Source organism: Cydia amplana, chromosome 2, assembly GCF_948474715.1.
Source record: "Cydia amplana chromosome 2, ilCydAmpl1.1, whole genome shotgun sequence".
NCBI classification, from domain to species: domain Eukaryota; kingdom Metazoa; phylum Arthropoda; class Insecta; order Lepidoptera; family Tortricidae; genus Cydia; species Cydia amplana.
The window spans coordinates 2,272,829-2,294,451 of NC_086070.1; the positions used below are offsets into that span (position 1 = coordinate 2,272,829).

Below are 21,623 nucleotides of genomic sequence, written 5' to 3' on the forward strand. Positions count from 1 at the left end.
CCTTCTAAATCTTCACTGACGACTTATAAACTCCTGGAGCTCCTGAGGATCCCCAAGCAGCGATACTGCCTCCGTCTCATCCTCCCTGAAGCATTTGTTCTCAGCAATATTAATTATAAGACTAGTCCTCCTGATGCTGCTTCTCCTGATGACCTTGGCCTGTTTGACTGCCTTAAGCTTATACTTGGGCCTGATGAGGCGGTAGGCGCCTTGGACGCCGAGGAAGAAGCCGATCAGGAAGAGAAGGACCTCGATGGTGATGACCAAAGGAGGAGCGATGATCAGACGCAGGCGGAGTAGCTGGATGACTTCTGCGGGGGGTTCCTTGCAGTACTGCGAAAGATAGTTGGGGTAAGGATTTTGTTTATAGAGAAGTATATCAAAAGTACATATTTACAGATCATAGATTTTTACACCTCTACCAGAAACGATTACTTTATATAAGAAACTAGCGACCCACCCCGCCTACGCACGGGTTAACAAATTATACATAAACCTTCCTCTTGAATCACTCTATCTATTAAAAAATCAATATCCGTTGCGTAGTTTTAAAGATCTAAGCATACATAGGGACAGACAGCGGGAAGCGACTTTAGATCCCTCATAGGGATAAGTTCGCCTTTGTACTTCTCACTACTTGTATGTTATTTTTAATATGTCTTTTTGTACAATAAAAAGTTTACTACTATATACTACTACTACTACTTTGTTTTGTATTATGTAGTGATGGAATATGGAAACCATGATATTCTTAACCAATTTTCATTTTCAATTTTTCCTTTAATATAAAAGTTTTTAGTGTCGCTCGCAGACGTATCTGCTTGAAAAACAATAGTTTAGCATGTGTTAAGACTTGATTACTGGTGAATTCTTAATAGGTATAACTTTGGACTCCGGTGCCGTTAAGATGGAACATTTTTTAGATGTGGCTAAACGCTTCACTAAGGCGTGGCGTCTATACAAATGGAAAGATTCGCTCGCTTCTCTTAAGCTTCCCTAGCTCAGCAAAGTTGGTTAAGAGCCATTGGACTGGCGTTTTGAAAGGTCGCAAGGAATATTTTTGCCAGAAGCGGTGAATTTTCCCTTTCTGCCAATATAAAACGTGTAAATCTTACCAATTGCAGCCATACCAAGGGTAGAACCTTGTCTTTGAGCGGGCTGGTGAGAGGGTTCGCAGGCGAAGTTCGGACCGCCATGTTCACTTGAATCTTTGAGTAGAAGGATAGAGGGACGCCCAGGATCTGTAATAAAAAAAAGCAGTGAAAATACTGGAAAAGTTCAGTACCTAGAAGAAACCTCAATCACCAAAAATGCAAAAAAAACTTATATTATTCTTCGATTTTTAGCTACCTAACCTACTTAATTTTTCCTCTAGCTTTGATCTATTCTAGAAAGATTTTGTATTATTATTTGAGATTATCTATTTGGGGAAGAACCTAAATATGGCGGCACCTTTCATGCCATGAAGAACTGTTAATTATTCATACGAGCAAATTTTCACAAAGTAGGTAACTAATCTATTATATCTAAATAACTAATCTATTGTTTGTGTATCTTTTTAAATTATTTTCGAGCTTTTTTTCCATCTGCTCTTTAGTATAACTGAGGTTTAAAGCCACGATCAAAATCGCTGTAGAGTTAGCTTGGCCTGACTTTAGCTTATTAAAACGATACTTACAGGTTCGACATCAATTTTGGTGGTGTGTTTCTCAGGATCTGGGTGCATGCCAGTGTAGTAGCTGGCTTGCACCGGGTCTACGTCCATGAAGTGGGGCTTGGATAACGCTATCGGGAACCCTGCAACAAAAATAATATTTGTGGTTAATTTAGGAATTTCGGTCACGGAAAAGAAATATCTTCTTAAAACTGATGAGTGTATCATCCTAATTATCAGACAGTAAACTTTAAGATGTACTCCATAAGATGGGGATAGGTGAAGAATTCGGGAAATAGAAAAACGATAGAAGAAATTCGCCAAAATCCAATTGTAAATTTAAATTACGTATCACTTCATACAAAAAATCCAAGGTTTTTTTTCATTGTCACAACAGAAAACACACATTTACATAGCAGTTTGATTTAGTCAATAAAAGTTGTGGTATCATTTTACTTAATCTTCTGTAATAAAAAGCTACAAGTCCAGTTTGGGAGATTTATTGATACAGATCATCAAATGATAAATCGCATGATATTACGTAATTACCATAAAAATGATAAATACCTACCACTGATTTTATCTATTTATTTATGTATTTGTTTATCAAATCTCTTAAGATTAAATTAAGCGGTGGGAAGTAGACAAGGACCCGGCTTTCATGACGTCAAGGTACGCAAAAATTATTCAAACAACAGGTATTTCGGCATTTACTTGTAATTAATTTTAAACACGCCCATAAATTTCTACGATTTTTTAATTTTTATTTTACTAGATTCACGTCGATTAGCACCATGTCATATATGCAAAACATTTTTTAGGGTTCCGTACCCAAAGGGTAAAAACGGGACCCTATTACTAAGACTCCGCTGTCCGTCCGTCCGTCCCTCCGTCCGTCTGTCACCAGGCTGTATCTCACGAACCGTGATAGCTAGACAGTTGAAATTTTCACAGATGATGTATTTCTGTTGCCGCTAGAACAACAAATACTAAAAACAGAATAAAATAAAGATTTAAGTGAGGCTCCTATACAACAAACGTGATTTTTGACCGAAGTTAAGCAACGTCGGGTCAGTACTTGGATGGGTGACCGTTTTTTTGCTTGTTTTTTTTTGCTTGTTTTGCTCTACTTTTTGTTGATGGTGCGGAACCATCCGTGCGCGAGTCCGACTCGCACTTGGCCGGTTTTTAATTACCTACTATAGCCTCCAAAGTTCAATTCTGAAAACAACTTGTAAGCACGTCATTCCTTGTAAGCAACGACGACACGAACTCTTGAAAAACATTTTGCCGCATAAGATACCTACATTTAGAAAAAAACCCACACCTTTTAGGGTTCCGTGGCAAAAAAGGCAAAACCTACATGTAAGTGTATGTGAAAAAGTAATAAAACAGTGAATATCAACGTGTGACAGATGAAGAAAATATAACTTAATATGTACAGTCGACGTCAATGCTATATCTATATTTTTCGCCTTATTACAAAGGCGTAAGGTGCAAAAGTGTAAACATATATTTGACGTCGCCTGTACATACTTTCCACGAAAATTGTTCAAAAACATGATCGGTTAATGACTTTTTCTGACAAATGCTGGGAAGATACGCCCTCCTACTAATATGGTTTTTTATTTCGTACCTATGAAGATACGGAACCCTCCATTATAAATGTTATGATGCGTATCCCAACACGCACTTGGCCAGTTTTAATTACCTGCCTATAGGCTTACCATGTTCCTTACTATGCAAACTCCATACTAATAACGGCCTCAACTTGACTACGCGACAATTGGCCGGGTCGCCAGTCGCCATGCGCGCGAGTGCCTGTTTTGGCCGCGGCCAAAAATTTATAACACCAGCCATTATTATATTCTAATTCTAACGAATGACGTACGCGGTCGAGTTGTTCGTCTAGAACTAGCTTTTGAGACTGTAATACATAGTTTATTATCTCTTTTTTATTTAAGTAAATGCGTATAATTAATATTATAATGAGTTTAGTATTTTATAACCCATATAAAAAGTAAAAAAGTCAATTTGCGCAGAATTTCACATATGTAGTATGAAAAAAATAGTTCCAATGAAATTCCGCAATATGGCGCATGATCATATATTCCTGGTCAGGCTTTACAATATACCTATTATAGGTACATTTAGGTTCAAGCGTCTGCAATAAGTTCATACAAGAAAATAATAAAAGATTACGACTACCTACAGGTTCGAAAAATAAAACAGGTTGAATTTTTAGTTTGAAGATAAATAATAAATGGACCGATTTTTATTTTGGTGTCGAATTTTTTTCGTCAGATTTCGATTAAATTTAGTGAATACAATACAAGAGCAATTACATGGTATGACCGTCATCGCGATCGCGACAAATTGTGATTTCGTATTTATTCCGCCCAGAATAGGAGCCCTTCAAACCAGCATCATTTTATCCAAATAAGACAAAAAAAAATCGGTAGAATACAACTCGTCCAAAATGATAAAGAATAATAAACAGCAAGAACATACCATAGTAGCAGCCGCCGATGTCCACGAAACCTTCAGGCAAGCATCTTGAAGTGCAGTTGCAGGCGAAAGCCGAGCTTTGACTGAAAGCATTTTTAGATACCTCATATCTGCAAAAAAAAAGTTTTGTCAATATTTTTAACCAAAAGTCTAAGATAGTGACGTTTTTATCATCTGTAATTGTTAACGCTTTCTAATGTAAGTGCAAGAGTGATGCATGACACTATAGACTATAGACGATACAATTTCAACCATCATATTCGCATTGTCGGCTTTATATAAGGAGCTAACTTCTATTACATATTATTAATTTAATACGGATTTAAAATTTCTATTATTTCTATTACTTGAACCTGTCAAAAACAAGTCTGATCTTAAAAAGGCGTTTTACAAGGTAAACAATGTTTCAGACAGAAAAACACTTCTTCCAGTTCTTCCTCAAGGAGGTATTCTAGGCCCACTTTTACTTTTCGTGTTTGCATTAAATATCCGAAAGCCGAAAGCAGCCACTTCAGTTTTACCATGTATTAACAATAACAACTACTTATGTATTTCACACATTACGAGTACATAGTGATTGGTGCTCCAGGTTGAATGCCGCACGATAACTAAATAATATGATTCAAATATCATTCTGATATCAGTGTACGTTCGAGTAGGCCTAAATGTGTCATCAAGTGTTTACCTAAAATAATCGAGTCCGTCGTATCCTTTCATGTCCTTGACGTAAGTGAGAGGGAAGATCCTGCAGGCTTGCCGTCTGTACAGCGGGATGACCTTGTCTCTCGTCATGTGGGGCGAGATCATCATACCCTCGTACGATCCCTTTATACGGTTGCAATTAGTGCTGAAAATAAATAATATATTTTTTAATTTACACACTCAATTCCAAAACGTTTATTATAAATTTCAAGGGTTAAGATTGTCATTGTTTTCATTAAGATGGGGTGAGAGAAACATATTATATTTCTCGAGACAAATTAATTTATATGAGGATTCCCTGCAAATTCCTCTTGCCCAAATGTTTTCCTTCCATCCCATAACCTTATCAATTTTAAACGCATTGGCAAAAATAAATGCTAAAAGTTAACGAGTTTTTACTTCTTTTTAGGGTTCCGTAGCCAAATGGCAAAAAACGGAACCCTTATAGATTCGTCATGTCTGTCTGTCTGTCTGTCTGTCCGTCTGTCCGTCTGTCTGTCCGTCCGTATGTCACAGCCACTTTTCTCCGAAACTATAAGAACTATACTGTTGAAACTTGGTAAGTAGATGTATTCTGTGAACCGCATTAAGATTTTCACACAAATTTTTGGGGTTCCCCATACTTCGAACTGAAACTCAAAACATTTTTTTTCATCAAACCCATACGTGTGGGGTATCTATGGATAGGTCTTCAAAAATGATATTGAGGTTTCTAATATCATTTTTTTCTAAACTGAATAGTTTGCGCGAGAGACACTTCCAAAGTGGTAAAATGTGTCCCCCCCCCCCTGTAACTTCTAAAATAAGAGAATGATAAAACTAAAAAAAATATATGATGTACATTACCATGTAAACTTCCACCGAAAATTGGTTTGAACGAGATCTAGTAAGTAGTTTTTTTTTATACGTCATAAATCGCCTAAATACGGAACCCTTCATGGGCGAGTCCGACTCGCACTTGGCCGCTTTTTTTATACCTAAGTACTCGTAGATTATTTTTATTATTTAAAGATTTCAGTTCTCCTTCTTTCAGTTCATTTAAAACAGTTGTATTATTTTCTACGAATTACAAAGGATTGTTGGTGAATGACTTTGAAATCTAGAGGTCAACATTAATTATTTAAGTTATGAAGGTAAAATACGTAGGTACCGATTCATCGTGAACGGAATCGTAGGTTACATGGTGTAAACAAAAACTTGGCCATATCGAGTTTCGAGTTACCGAAGTTTCCACTGTGTTACATTTTTGTACACATTGCAGAGAGTCCTGAGACACTTAAGTAGGTAAGTAGTAAGTACCTAAGTGTACCTATTCCGGTAACTAAGACTATTTAAAAATGTCGGCTACTTCTGAAAATCATCCATAACCTCCTAAGGCCCAAGGTCCTACCTATAATACTTCTTCAGTTCAATGAAATTTAAATCATATTCAATTGGAACAGAGTCGCTTTTGCTTTGTTTCGTTCAATTTTCAAATATCATCAACTCTATTTAAAATTTCAGTGGCAATTTTTGGATTTTTCATCTGTATGGCAAAATATCATATGGAATCATGGTCTGCAAAATACTTTTTAGAATTGCCAACGCTCTGAAATTTTCCGTATTACTCGAATACACCTAATATCAAATTACCTAGTGTTCAAGTCCGTGTAGCCCTGCTGTGGGATGCCTCCTGAGCCGCCCCAAGAATTGATGGAGTAACGTGTGGCCTCGTCTCTCAGTTCAAGCACCACTTTCGTTGGGGTTTCGGCGTAGAACTGTAATAAAATTCCATTAGATTTACTGAAGAAACGCCAACTAATTCATAATTGAAATTAAACTTTCGTGAGACATATCTTAAACTGTTTAGTACTTGAGCCTCAAAGAGAAACGTACAAGATACCGTACGGACGTACCGGATAAATATGTACCTAATACCAGAGTCGTTAACTTTGTTTTTAGTATTGTCCACAGAAGTTACCTTTTTAAACTATCTATCAAAACTATCGTCACGTACCCTGCCGGAATGCCTCCACTGCACGATTTATTTGTCACTTGTTACTTATCCCACCCCTTTATCAAAATGACAATGAAAAAGGAAGATAAACTTACGCGATCCAACAATCCAATGGAGTCAAAATTAATCCAGCCCGGGAACAGATTGTGCGCAATGGTGACCACGGGATCCTTGAAGCCCCAGAAGAACTCGTGGACATTCATGGTGGTGAAGAGCTTGGAGCCCATGGTCTTGGCGGACATGTACAGGCCACTGTTCACCAGGTAGGGCAAATGGTCCGCTGCTACCGTGCTGATGGCCTGGAGACAAAATTAAAGTGATTAAGGCTATTTTTTTTTATTGTTGTATATTCATAATACATGTTTAAAATGTTTAGTTGCGTTAAAATGACAATGAAACAGGAAGATAAACTTACGCGATCCAACAATCCAATGGAATAAAATACACAGCTCATTTTATTGTGAGGAGGAAGGCGTATATATTTTTTGGTAAACATATTATTTTACTTGAGCGAAGTTGGACAACAATGGTTAAGAGGGTTCCTTACGGTAGGTATATACTTTTGTCAACCCTGATTTTTAAATCATAGTTATGAAGCGATCATAGCCAGAATACCCATACCACATACAGTAGAATCCGTTTATAATGACTCCGCTTATACTGACCAACCGCTTACTATGGCGTAATTACTGTGCGAAGTTTGATTTTCATAGAAAATTATTTGTGACAAATTCGGATAAGATGACTTCGCTTATAGTGACAAATCGCTTACTATAAATAAATAAATAAATAAATAAATATTATAGGATATTCTTACACAGATTGACTAAGTCCCACAGTAAGTTCAAGAAGGCTTGTGTTGTGGGTACTTAGCAACGATATATATAATATACAAATACATAAATACATAGAAAACACCCAAGACTCAGGAACAAATATCTGTGCTCATCACACAAATAAATGCCCTTACTGGGATTCGAACCCAGGACCGCGGCTTCACAGGCAGGGTCACTACCCACTAGGCCAGACCAGTCGTCAACCTAAAAATCCTATTTCCATGAAATAATGTCCGGTTATAATGACACATTGGCTGGTTTTCGTGGCCGTCACTATGTCTTTCCCTGTGAGGACGATTGGTACGTTCGTGGTGTGTAAGGTATTTTAGTTTTGATCCTCAGTAACAAGTTGATATTTGTTACAAGTTTAATAAAACTCATCTCTCACTCGTTCTTAAATGTGTAGGTATGTAACATAACTTCCTTTAAATGCGCTAGAATCTAGACCAAACCTAGACTAAAATATTCTGTTACCAAACCTAGTCCTTCACGGCCGGCCCTTCTAACCCGCTCTCCTTGCACTATTACCAACTATTACCTATGTTACGTGAGTACATCTAATTACATCAGTCGCCCGATTTGGCAAATCAAGGGTTTGGTTAACCGTTCACTTTAAATTTATTGTGATTAACTTGCCTAGGTCGTTACTGAGATATTTATCTTAATTATGAAGGTTGACTAGAAGCTTTAATGTAAACAAACAAAAATAAGATAGGTACTTAATAACAGTTTTGAATGATTCACGGTTAGTTTCACTAGACATATAAAACAAAAGGTAATCACGGTTCGTATCCCGGTCGATATAAGTCTAACCTAAAGTATTTACGAGACAAAGCTTATAAAACTATTTTTTTTCAGTCCAGAAGGATTTATATATATGCCATATCATTTTTTTAGTATTCCCTAATAACCAAGGTGTTTATTTTTAACTTACCAACTAAGTGGGGTATAATTAAGTAATTAATTAAGCCGTATAATTATATTCCACTAATTCGATTTTGTATTTATCCTCGCTATCTTAAAATGATTATTTCAATTAAACATTTAAAAGTAAATATTACAGGGACCAGAGTGGACAATATAGAACATGATTTTAATTTTAATGAATATTGTGTAATTGTCTTACAAGTTACAAGTGTCAATTCACCAGAAATCCAGTTATTTCCAAAGCCAATGACCGATAAAGAATATTTTAAGACGAGGAATTATCTAAAAGGTCAAGACTTTCGTCTCGTTTTTATAACTTATTTAATTAGCAGTTAAAAAATGACACAAATAAATCAGTCATATAGAGCGATCGTAACGGAAACAAATATTCTGCCTTTCTTTATCAATGTAAACTAAATGAAAATCAATAAATAAACAATAATAAAAGAAAATTGATAATATGAAAAGCGTCCGCTAGCTGGCACAGTTGCACGCAGCGGGGATTAACGAAAAACAGAAAGAGCAACGCTTACTTAATTAACTACTAACTATAACCCAGTTCAATCGACATATGCAAAAAATCTTCATCAATTATAAAACAAAGTCCCCCGCCGCGTCTGTCTGTATGTAAGTTCACGATAAAGTCAATACTACTTCTGAACGGATTTTCATGCAGTTTTCAGCTAGGTATATCAAAGAGTGATTCTTGAGGAAGGTTTAGGTGCCGGGCGGGTCGCTAGTAGGTACATGCATAATATATGCTATCTAGACGCAGTTACAGCTATGGCATATAACAACAGACGTCAAAGAGGTAATTAACCCAAGAAGAGATATCAAGAAGTCATGGCCAAATTGCCAATAACACGGCACTTTCTGTCTGGGCAGATACTACAAAACAAAATGGCCGTATTTTACCTTGAAAATTACCATAAAATTCACCACAGGCACACAAGCACGACTAAATTCCGGACCGAATGTCTACGGTTACGGGGCTAATAATACGAGTATTTTGAATAACTTACACAGAATTGATTATGTATGAAGTTCTCCAATAAAAGACAGTCCAAGTTTTTAGAAATTCGGTAACTCACATTTGACGTCCCAAAGGTCTAAGAAAAAAACCGGCCAAGTGCGAGTCGGACTCGTGCACGGAGGGTTCCGCACCATCAACAAAAAATAGAGCAAAACAAGCAAAAAAACGGTCACCCATCCAAGTACTGACCCCGCCCGACGTTGCTTAACTTCGGTCAAAAATCACGTTTGTTGTATGGGAGCCCCACTTTAATCTTTATTTTATTCTGTTTTTAGTATTTGTTGTTATAGCGGCAACAGAAATACACTATCACGGTTCGTGAGATACAGCCTGGTGACAGACGGACGGACGGACGGACGGACGGACGGACAGCGGAGTCTTAGTAATAGGGTCCCCTTTTTACCCTTTGGGTACGGAACCCTAAAAAAACGAATCGAAATAGATGTCGCCTATACATTATGCGGTAAATCTGGTTGTAAAAAGTGAACATTTGACAATTCAGTTACCATAAAATAAGGTGTCATATTGGATTTAACCATCTGATTCAGATGTCAAAGGCGGCATCACGATTTTATCTTAAACTTTACACCTCTTCTAGAACTAACAAATGGCTATGCTATTAGGTAGAACCATTGACTTATATATTACTTCATAAAGACGGGCCTTACGGGCACTAATAATGAATGAATGAATGAATGAAATCGTTTATTTCAGGCAACTAGTGGCCCAATAATGTGGCTAATAATGGTGCCAGTACAGCGGTGTCATGCACACGAATTCGAGCCAATCGTGCAGTCTAATGGACAACGCGATTGGTTGATAAGTTCGCATCACGCGCGCGATTGGTCGCAACTAGTTGCGTTTACTGCACGATTGGCTCGAATTCGTGAGTGACACTGCTGAACTAGCAGCATTTTAGTGCCCGTAAGGCCCTTCTTTATAAGTCAATGGGTAGAACTATAAAAAAAAAACTACTTACAATTAAAGCGATGTTAGGTATGAACAAGTTGACATTCTTGGTGTCGTCGATGGATTCTTCTGGAAGGAACTTCAGCACGATCTTGGGCATTATGGTGACGGTTCCTTCCTTGTCGTTCACGGTGATGTTCTCGTTTGTCCGCAGCTCTCTGTAAAAATACATATTAGGTAAGAACGAGTGACAGAAACACCTTAATAGACGATGTGATTAAAATTTACCTATTACTTCACTAACGACTGAGGAGACGACGTGCAACGGGTTTTAAACCATTGAACATTATTCCCTTAGCTTTAAATACAATTGCAATGACTTAGTTTAGTTATGTATGAACAACATTTTATGATTTATCATTAATCGAGATGCTAAAAAGTAGTTTTAGTTATTTTGGTGATAAGATTTATTAACGAATAGTTTGGCAGCGATAACTATATGTCTTTTATAACTAGAATGACATAAGTTATTTATTGCTTTATTAGTATCATTAAGATTATTATTCATTCATTAATAACATGTACCGACACAATTAGATTAATAATTGTGCTTCTGTATGGCAAATTAAACTGTAATTTGTCACGATTCGCAATTTGATTTAAATCAATTTAAATAATCAATAAATTTCCCGATGATTTAGCAAACATATGTGATAATCGGAGGAAAAACATCTTAATAATTTAAACAGTAATAAATTATTCATTCAACTTCCTCGGAAGTAACCTATTTGTTATCAACATAATATATCTTGTCACTATTTTAAAGTAGGTAACTCTGTAGAAAAAAATAGTAGAGATATTGCTACTATTACACTTTTTACCAGTAGGCGAATTTGATACGCTGAGCTTCATGACATTATAACTTGCTATAGCCTCCTAAGGCCCAAGGTCCTACCTATAGTACTTCTTCAGTTCGATAAACCATATTCAATTGGAACTGAGTTGCATTTCTTTTGTTTCCTTAAATTTTAAAACAAACAAAAATCAACTGCATTCCCTGCACTATAGGTTCTAATTTCAGAGGTAAATTTTGGGTTTTTCATTTGTATGGCTGGGCTAGAAGGCTAATACGATCAGGCGCAACATGAAGGACAATGGGCGTTTTTTTTGTTGTCCCAAACACTTTTTTTTTCAAATGTGGGATTTTTTTATGTTATTTCTACTCAGAATCACGAGCTCTTTCTAGCCTAATAGGAGAAAAAAAGTGTCCCAAAATTTCCATACATTTTTCGATCTTTCCATTACGCGACCGCCATACAATGTCTATGAAAAATGGTGACGGAATGGAAAAAAAAACCTTAGAACACTTTTTTCTCCTATTAGGATAGAAAGAGCTCGTGATTCTGAGTAGAAATAACATAAAAAATCCCAAATTTGAAAAAAAAGTGTTTGGGACAACAAAAAAAAACGCCCCAATACCAATGAGTGGTACCTACTGAAAGTATCAATCATTGCCGCGTAAGTATTTTTGTAAGAAAGTTCGCGCTACTGCCTTAATATAGCTTGGAGGATTTGTCGATCATTGTTAGGTTGGTATACTTATATTGTACCATTTAGTATACCACATAATTCCAATCTGCCATTTCAGCATTGCATGGTCACCAGCTCCAAGATTTCCGTGTAACATTCTAATAAATGTTAACTTAATGAGAAATAAAAATGCTAATACAAACGTGAAATTCCAAACACGACGTTTGGCCGTGTTCGTGAAACCGTACCAGAAACGTTACTTCGATCACGCCTTTAGTCACGTGTTTCGAAATCTGAATTACAAATTTTCAAAAATGTATTTAAGTTTTTTAAACGTATGGCTCGTGACCTCTTCAAAGATGCCTATTGAAAAAATTATACGGTCTTTATAAATTCTAACCGCCCACAAATCAAAAGTGCCTAAGTCAAGTGAATTTTTGAGCGTGTTGAAATAAAGATTCAAAGTGCAATGAAATAAGTAGTGTCCGACCGAAACATGATTTTTTGCCGAAACCGAAACCGAAACCGAATGTTCGGCTTTGGCTCTAGTTTCGGCCGAAACCGAAACCGAAACCGAAACTTTTGTAGACTTGTTAAAATCGTTGAAAAAATACAAATACAAATAATTTATTGAGAAAAGTATAGTACAGTGGTTGCTCTTAAAGACTAAGAATTTATAAAGACAAGTGATTTACAAATGCCTGAACTAGGATTCCCTGTGTTTCAGGCAGCGAAGGACAATATTAACTATTTATTAATTATTCACTTAATTATAAACTATAAGTAGTACACAATATAAGTCTTATTACCTAAACAAAAAAGTAGGTTCTTAAGTATTAAATATCAGAATACAGTAGGCAGTAGGTAATCATTTTACGACTATTAGTAAGTTCTCTGTATCATCGTACGTCATTTTTTGAAAGGCGCGTCGTAGAGTAAAACCAGTGTGTCATAAAACCGCTTTTACACACATATTATGGGGCTGTCAACACCCAATGTCCTTGAAATTGATGTTACTTAAGCAGTTTTTTATGAAAATTACTAGAGTTAGACCAAGATAATTCTGCAACGATTTTGATAAGTTGATACCACACGCAGTGCAAGTGTTATTTTAAACGTCAAAACTTCTATGAAATTATGACGTATAAATAACATTTGCACTAGTTGCACTGCGTATGCTATCAAAATCATTGCAGAATTTTCTTGGTCTAACTCTATTCATTCACCAGTCAAGCTAACATGTAGACACAGGGTCAATCAAAAACGCGAGCGCAGCGAGCGCGAAATTTTTTGTTAACAATATCGCAAGGCCGGGTACCGATCTTCACCTGGGCCGAAAAGTCCGAAGTGCCCCATTGAGGCGAACTTTCATGCGAAGTCAAAGCCCTAGCCGTGCTTAAGGCTTCAGAATAAGTAGTTGAGCACAGACTCCAACCAATGTCCATTGGATTCAAAAGCGAGACCGCAGGCCGAGCATGGCGCAGCGAGGCCAAAGGCTAAGCTGAAGTAGAGGACATGTGGAACACAAACCAATGGTAAATTGAGGTAAAAAGTGAGGCTAGTTTTCTTATTATTATCTTGCCCAGGGACCAGTAACATGCGACAGTGCTATCTCATTCACTTATGTATTGACAGCCTCTTAAGACTGCGTCAACCGTCCAGTGGCGCCCTCATTAGTGGAAATGTGTTTTATAATAAACCAATTAATGTCTGTACCTAATTATACATGAATCAGTATATGTAGGTATTAATATTGTTGTCCTACTTATTCCCCAACTTTTGGTCTTTGTCCGAAGTACCATTTCGTAAGTTTCGGCCCGGCCGAAAGGTTCGGCCGTTTTTTGGCCGAAACCGAAACTACAGCCGAAACATGATGTTTTGGCCGAAACTGGCCGAAACCGAAACCGAAACCGAACCTTCGGTCGGACACTAGAAATAAGACCTTTATCACCCTTTACATAGGCTCAATACGGCCTGCCAGCAACACATGCTGGCAGGCGGTTCTCGCGCACGACTCCATACCTACATCTAGCGCGACTTCAAGTGTGGACTCGCGCGCGAGAATGGAACTTATGCTAGACCATGCCTTACTCTACTTATTCACTCCTGTGACCACTACGACCACAATAATAGACGATAGAATTTCTGGTTAAGTATAAACATCGGAGAATACGGAATCAAACTTTTTTTTCTTTAGCGGTCAAGTCTTGAAAAATCTTGAAAAACACTAGCAATATGCGTGTAATAAGTAACTTACGTTCACGAACACGTGATGTTTTATTTTACATCATAAAATTGTAGTATGTTATTCCAAAGTTGGTGATTTTCATTTTCAATGCAATGCCTAATGTTACATTGACAGTGCTAAAATTGTAAAACATTGACACTGAACAAAATAAGTAAATGAATAATGCTTTTCAATTTTTGAAACCAATCGACGCATGAATAACTTCGAAAATAGGTAATGACAGGTACCTAAGTAATAGTAGTGCTTTCAATTTGGTGAAAACGTGAAAAACAAACATATTCTTCTACACGACTGCGAAAATGTATCTACTCGTACGCTTGTAAAATGGCGACCCCTGTGAACTCAAACCCGTGCGTCAAAGCCTCATTTAATAGTTTAAAACAAAAAACATGGTGACGTCAGTACAGATAAATTCAATCGTATGTACAAAATGTTAAAATAGAAAAAATCAAATTGAACAATACAACCCACGCAGGTAGTTTTGCAAAACAAAGTTTACTTGCCTTTAAAGAATAACGTGAAAATACCATTACTCTTCAGTTACCATACATACAAAGTTATTTTACATGCTCTATGATGTTATGCTAGTGCTTTTATAATTTTACTACAGTTGTTTAAAGTAGGGCAGGAATTTGGTAAAAAGGACTAAAAACCTGAGGGAAACTCTTTGTTCCTCAGTTTAGTTTAGTTAGACACTACAGAGAAATACAACAACAACAAAACAAAAAAACCGGCCAAGTGCGAATCGGACTCGCGCACGGAGGGTTCCGCACCATCAACAAAAAATAGAGCAACACAAGCAAAATCAAACAAGCAAAAAAACGGTCACCCATCCAAGTACTGACCCCGCCCGACGTTGCTTAACTTCGGTCAAAAATCACGTTTGTTGTATGGGAGTCCCACTTAAATCTTTATTTTATTCTGTTTTTAGTATTTGTTGTTATAGCGGCAACGGAAATACATCATCTGTGAAAATTTCAACTTTCTAGCTATCACGGTTCGTGAGATACAGCCTGGTGACAGACGGACGGACGAACGGACGGACGGACGGACGGAGAGCGGAGTCTTAGTAATAGGGTCCCATTTTTACCCTTTGGGTACGGATCCCTAAAAAAAAAACAAAAAAAATAAATAAAAAAATAAAAAACAAAATATGTATACGCGACTATATATAATAATATACGCGACTATATTCAACCCTTTAAACTCTGGTTTCCTAGGATAGCGGTGCCGTCATATAGCGACCGTCTCCATACAAAATACTACTACATCCATATCTAGCCGTATAATTTTGTATGGAGACGCTATATGACGGCATCGCTATCCTAGGACAACAGAGCTTTAGGGGCATAATTATGTCCAATTGTCAGAAAGGCTAGGTGTCATAATATCCATGGTCAATTAGTCCGATGATGCAGTCACGTTATCACATTATGATACCGACAATTTTAGTCGTTTCAGTGACAAAAAGAACACACTTTTGTCACTAGGTGACCGTGCAGTATCCTTATTGTTTATTAATAGGATACCTCACGTTCTAAAGAATTTGTTAATTTATTTGAATTGCACCATAAAGCGGACCATCCGTTCTTATACGGTAAACTGGTATATCAACATTATCAACTGGGTTGATTAATTTTATGTGTTGTGCCCGAGAGGTCACGTGTTTTGTCTCGTTTTTGTTCCCAACGGCGTATTTGAAAATCTGACAAGACACGAGTATGAAAATCTATAAATAAATGCCATGTACGAAGAAAAAGTGACCAAGGCCTCCAGTGCTGGAAGGTGTCCAGGGCTGGAATGCCTGGAATGGAATCGAACCAGCGTCATCTGCTATCGCGGCAAGTGCCTTTAGCTCCTCAGCCACCCGGGCCACGGTGGCATGGATCGAATTTTCCAAGTATACCTTGGCTATTTCCTAAGTGCTTATGGCGCCCCCTGGCCTTATATAAAAACATGTTCTAATAATATGAAAACTCTCTAAATGCATGGTCTAACAAGCCCTTCATAACGCATGGTCTTCTCTTTGCCTAACAGGCACTCCGGTACGTTGGTGTAGTTGAACACCCAGATGTCCGCGTACAGCTCGTACGTGGGGTTCTGCCACTTGATAAATAGTTGGATTACTCACTGGTAGTGGAAGGGCCCCACCTCTTCCACCCGCATGGTCTTCTCCTTGCCGGACAGATACTCCGGTACGTTGGTATAGTTGAACACCCAGATGTCCGCGTAAAGCTCGTAAGTTGGGTTCTGCAGCATTTTCATCACGTACGAGTCGTTCTTTATCTGAGTTTTCTGTTGACAAAACAACAAATTAATTTATTTCAATAATAAACTAGCGAGTGACTTTTTTTATAACTTTGAAATAAGTCGATTCAGTTTTAGATCAATAGTGGCTATAAGTAAAGTGATATTTAGTGATAAAACGGTCTCCTAGCCTATTCGGCAGTGATCCTATCTACGAGGAAGGAGGTCCCAGATTCTAATCCTGGTAAGGGCATTTTTTGAGTGTTTGTCACAAAAAAAAACCGACGATATGAATGTTTCCTATGTATGAGTAGGTAAGTAAGTATTATACACCGTCGTAAAAAGTACTAAATCGTAATGCGGTAGATACATACTTCCATTAAAGTCCGTCAGTTATCTATGTACTCTATTATCTATATAAACCAAATCGAACCAATTTAGCAATAGAGCTTGATAATTATTAATCTAGACTAATTTATGTGCTAACGTGAAAAATACAACACGAAAACAAAATTATTAAAAAACCTGCTTATAAACTTCAAGACCACGTTATTGAACTTGTGTGCCAGTGCTTTAGTTGATTTATATCGACGGGTGGACAAACTTGAAACGTAGAGGCCGCCGTGGCATTTGTCAAGGGTACTGATGCACTACTGACGTCACAAGTTTACGTCACGTCAGCGGAGGATTTACTCTCCGGGTGCGGTATATAAATTGTCATTCTATGGAACTTGCTATGTAAAAAAAACTCCATATTAAAATAGGGAGTATTACTGCAATGTTTTGCCGCCAGAGTGCAGCACTAGTGACTTAAGTATACCGTAGAGTAACTTATACATGCAAACAAATATGTCATTGATACATCAAGGCGGTTTAAGATAAAGATAAGATTAAAGATAGTTTATTAAAGTAGGCATAATTACAATGCGCTTATGAACGTCAAATAAAGCTAGGTAGACCGGCTCCAACCCTACACCTCTGCCCCGAGAAGATTTAAATCCCCCCTCAATTGGAGGAGGGTATTCCAATATGGATATATTGGGATACCCTCCCCAAAGGGCCTACCGGGAAACGCGAAAACGAAACTCCGCTATCTGCCTCTTTATCGCTCGAATATGGAAAAGTGATAGAGAGGTTTGATAACAAAATTTCGACTCTCTCGTTTGCGGTAGACCCTTAGATTGTGACTTATCGTGGGAGTGGCGCCCCCTACGCAGACTTTCGCGTATAATATTCCCTATTGACTCTGAATGTCAATTTACTAGTGACTTTTGTTTAAGTACATAGTTTACAATAAGGGTAGAACCCGCGATTTTAGACTGTTACACACACACACCACGAAAGGTTTAAAAACCTTTTGGACACGTACTTATGTACAACTGCAGAGCCGACAACGACATAATATAAATATACTAATACTAGCTGTTGCCCGCGACTTCGTACGCGTGGATTTGTACATTAGCTTAGAACATTATGCAGCAAAAGATAGCAGTAGGGACGGTTAATCATTTGTTAAGTATTATACAACTTAATTATTAGATTTGTCTTTCACAACCTGGCTACGAAGTTTCAAGCCCCAAACTGAATAAAATTGTTCTCGATATAATCCCTCTCAACCCCCAGGAGATTTTCAAGTCCACTATTTAATAAAACCTACTACGTAACTACCTATTTACGAAGCTAGAAATTCCTAGGTTTAAATAAAATTTGAAACCTCTACCAACCTTACAACGCCTTTTTTAAACCTTTTAGGGGATGATTTTTTAAAAACACTAAAATCACTTTTCTTGTATTCTAATAATATGCCTTTATACAACGATTCAAGTCCCGCACTCAAATAAATGTTTGACCTCCAAACAAAATTTCAACCCCTTGTTCACCACTTTGGGGGATGAATTATCAAAAATTCTGAAATTAGTTTTCTTTTCTTTTTATAAAATACCTTTTTACGAAGTTTCAAGTTCCTAGTTTTAAATAAAATTTGAACCCTATACAAACCTTCAACCGTTTTATAACAGTTTTAAGGGATGAATCTTTATAAACGCTGAAATTACTTTTCTTGTGTTCTAATAATATGGCTTTGTACAAAGACTCAAGTCCCGCACTCTCAAAAATATTTGATTTCCATACAAACTTTCAACCCCCTTTTCACCGCCTCAGGAGATGAATTTTAAAAAACGCTTAAAAGTAGTTTTCTTCTCTTTTAATGAAATAACTTTTCACGAAGTTTCAAGTTCCTAGCTTTAAATCAAATTTGAACCCTATACAAACTTTCATCCCCTTTTGGGCCCTTTTAGGGGATTCGTTTTTAAAAACGCTGAAAACACTTTTCTCGTATTCTAAAAATATGTCATTATACAAAGATTCAAGTCCCGCACTTAAAAAAATGTTTGACCTCCATACAAATTTTCAACCCCTTTTTCACCACCGTAAAGGATGAATTTTGAAAAACGCTTAAAAGTAGTTTTCTTCTCTTTTAATGAAATAACTTTTCACGAAGTTTCAAGTTCCTAGCTTTAAATCAAATTTGAACCCTATACAAACCCATTCATCCCCTTTTGGGCCCTTTTAGGGGATTCGTTTTTAAAAACGCTGAAAACACTTTTCTCGTATTCTAAAAATATGTCATTATACAAAGATTCAAGTCCCGCACTTAAAAAAATGTTTGACTTCCATACAAATTTTCAACCCCTTTTTCACCACCGTAAAGGATGAATTTTGAAAAACGCTGAAATTGGTTTTTTCTCTTTTAATGAAATATCTTTTTGAGAAGTTACAAATTCGTAGCTTAAAATAAAATTTAAACCCTTTACAATCTTTCAACCCCTTTTTAACCCTTTTAAGGGACGAATTTTAAAAAACGCTGAAATAACTTTTGTTGCGTTCTAATAATATGGCTTTATACAAAGATTCAAGTCCGCACTCTCAAAAATATTTGATCTCCACACAAACTTTCAACCCCTTTTTCACCACCTTAGGGGGCGAATTTTAAAAAATGCTGAAATTAGTTTTCTTGTTTTATAATTTAAAATTTAATACCTTTTCACAAAGTTTCAAGGTCCTAGCTTAAAATAAAATGTGCACCCCAAGACAAATTTTCATCCCCTTTTTAACCCCCCTAGGGGTTGAAATTTTAATAACGTTCAAATAATGTTATATTGCTATCTTATGTTATGCCTTTATAAGAAGTTTTAAAGAATTTGTAATGGATTCCATCTTTCAACCCCTTTTTAACCCTGTAAGGGGATGAATTTTTAAAAACGCTAAAATTACTTTTCTTATTTTCTAATAATATGGCTTTGTACAAAGATTAAAGTCCCGCGCTCAAAAAAATGTTTGATATCCATACAAACTTTCAACCCCCTTTTCACCACCTTAGGGGATGAATTTTCAAAAACGCTGAAATTAGTTTTCGTGTATTTTAATAATATATCTTTTTACGAAGTTTCAATTTCCTAGCTCAAAATAAAACTTGAACCCCATACAAACTTTCATCCCCTTTTTAACCCCCTTAGGGGTTGAATTTCTCAAAATCGCTTCTTATCTCTTATACATTTTATAAATGCAACCTAGTGTCCAAATTTCAACTTTCTAGCGTTTGTAGTTTCGGCTCTGCGTTGATGAGTCAGTCAGTCAGTCAGTCAGTCAATCAGTCAGGACACGTGCATTTATATATATAGATAATATATAACAAGTTGAACATTATATAACAAGTCAAGTCAAGGAGGACTGGCAAGTGGCAACTAGCTCACTAATTTTGATTACACATAATCTTTGCGAAAAGTAGATCCACCTGACAAATTGACATTGACAGATATATTGCACTTCCGGTTTAGATTTTGTTTATCAATTGTGAGGGTCATCGGGAATTCTAGATTGTAACTAGTCTAGCTAGTAGATCTTAATATTAATAATTTTGACAGACTAAACTAAAAGAAGGTCGTGTTTCGAGTTAATCTTGCTACTCGTTATGGACGATGTTTTTCAAGACACCTTAATTATCTACCTATTTGAAGTAGGTATCTAAGTATTTGAAGGGTCATGGACCGATACAAGTTTTAAAGTTGATCACCACTTTAGATTTTTTTTTTCAAAGGACACATTAGTATTTAAAAAAATATTATTGGTCAAATCAATAGAGGAGCAAAAACCGATATTGTAATTTTTTAAATTTATTTTTAGATTCCATATTCGGGGAGATAAATAAATATTAATTTTGAAATTGATCAAAGTAACCCCATTCCACAGTATTTGAAGTTTTTAGGGTCATGGAGCGATACATTGAGCGTGTTTTTAGCCCTTAGCCATAGTCTGAAAGAATATAATTAGTTATGTAGGTATAGATCATCTCAACAACAACCCCGTAACCGGGAAAACTATTTGAAAATGTATGTTTGCCGACCGGTCTGGCCTAATGGGTAGTGACCCTGCCTGTGAAGCCGCGGTCCTGGGTTCGAATCCCAGTAAAGGCATTTACTTGTGTGATGAGCACAGATATTTGTTCCTGAGTCATGGTTGTTTTCTATGTATTTAAGTATTTGTATATTATATCTATCGTTGTCTGAGTACCCACAACACAAGCCTTCTTGAAAAATGTCCATTAATATTTATTTATTTATTTATTTATGTTCGAAATATTTTTATCAATTAAATGTTATAGTTTTGGATTAGATTCGATGGGCAAAAAATTAAAATACTTCTGCAAGTAAAACTGTGAAGTGAATATGAGAAAATAATGAATTAGATTTTTACATTGCACTTGGAAACACTTTTTTCAAATTATGAATAAACTAGGTATAGGTACTTTATCCGTCTGTGATTAAATAGCAAGTACGTAAAATACAAGTGCTCAATCAAAAAGTGCTAAAATCTGCAAACTTCCCGTGTAATAGTGAATTTCATGATTTAGCGTAAATTTAATGGGGTAAAAACTAAAAATGTGCTCGGACAACTTTTTAATTTCACAAAGGATCCACGAGTTTGTCTCATGATGTCAGATCAGTCAGTTTTGTGAATTAATTTGTTTAAATAAC

At 36.5% G+C, this 21,623-nt stretch overlaps 1 protein-coding gene across 1 annotated transcript in view; it reads right to left on the minus strand.

The window, feature by feature from the left end:
* The window catches only part of LOC134655822 (scavenger receptor class B member 1-like), a 66,097-nt gene continuing 44,474 nt past the window's right edge, over positions 1-21,623 (minus strand). Inside the window, exons 6-14 of the mRNA XM_063511309.1 lie at positions 16,475-16,638; positions 10,636-10,783; positions 6,956-7,159; positions 6,497-6,621; positions 4,848-5,009; positions 4,166-4,272; positions 1,679-1,797; positions 1,116-1,241; positions 1-333 (exon numbers count right to left, since the gene is read on the minus strand). Of these exons, the coding sequence (XP_063367379.1) occupies positions 13-333; positions 1,116-1,241; positions 1,679-1,797; positions 4,166-4,272; positions 4,848-5,009; positions 6,497-6,621; positions 6,956-7,159; positions 10,636-10,783; positions 16,475-16,638 (1,476 nt within the window). The 3' untranslated portion in view covers positions 1-12. The remainder of the gene's footprint in view (positions 334-1,115; positions 1,242-1,678; positions 1,798-4,165; positions 4,273-4,847; positions 5,010-6,496; positions 6,622-6,955; positions 7,160-10,635; positions 10,784-16,474; positions 16,639-21,623) is intronic.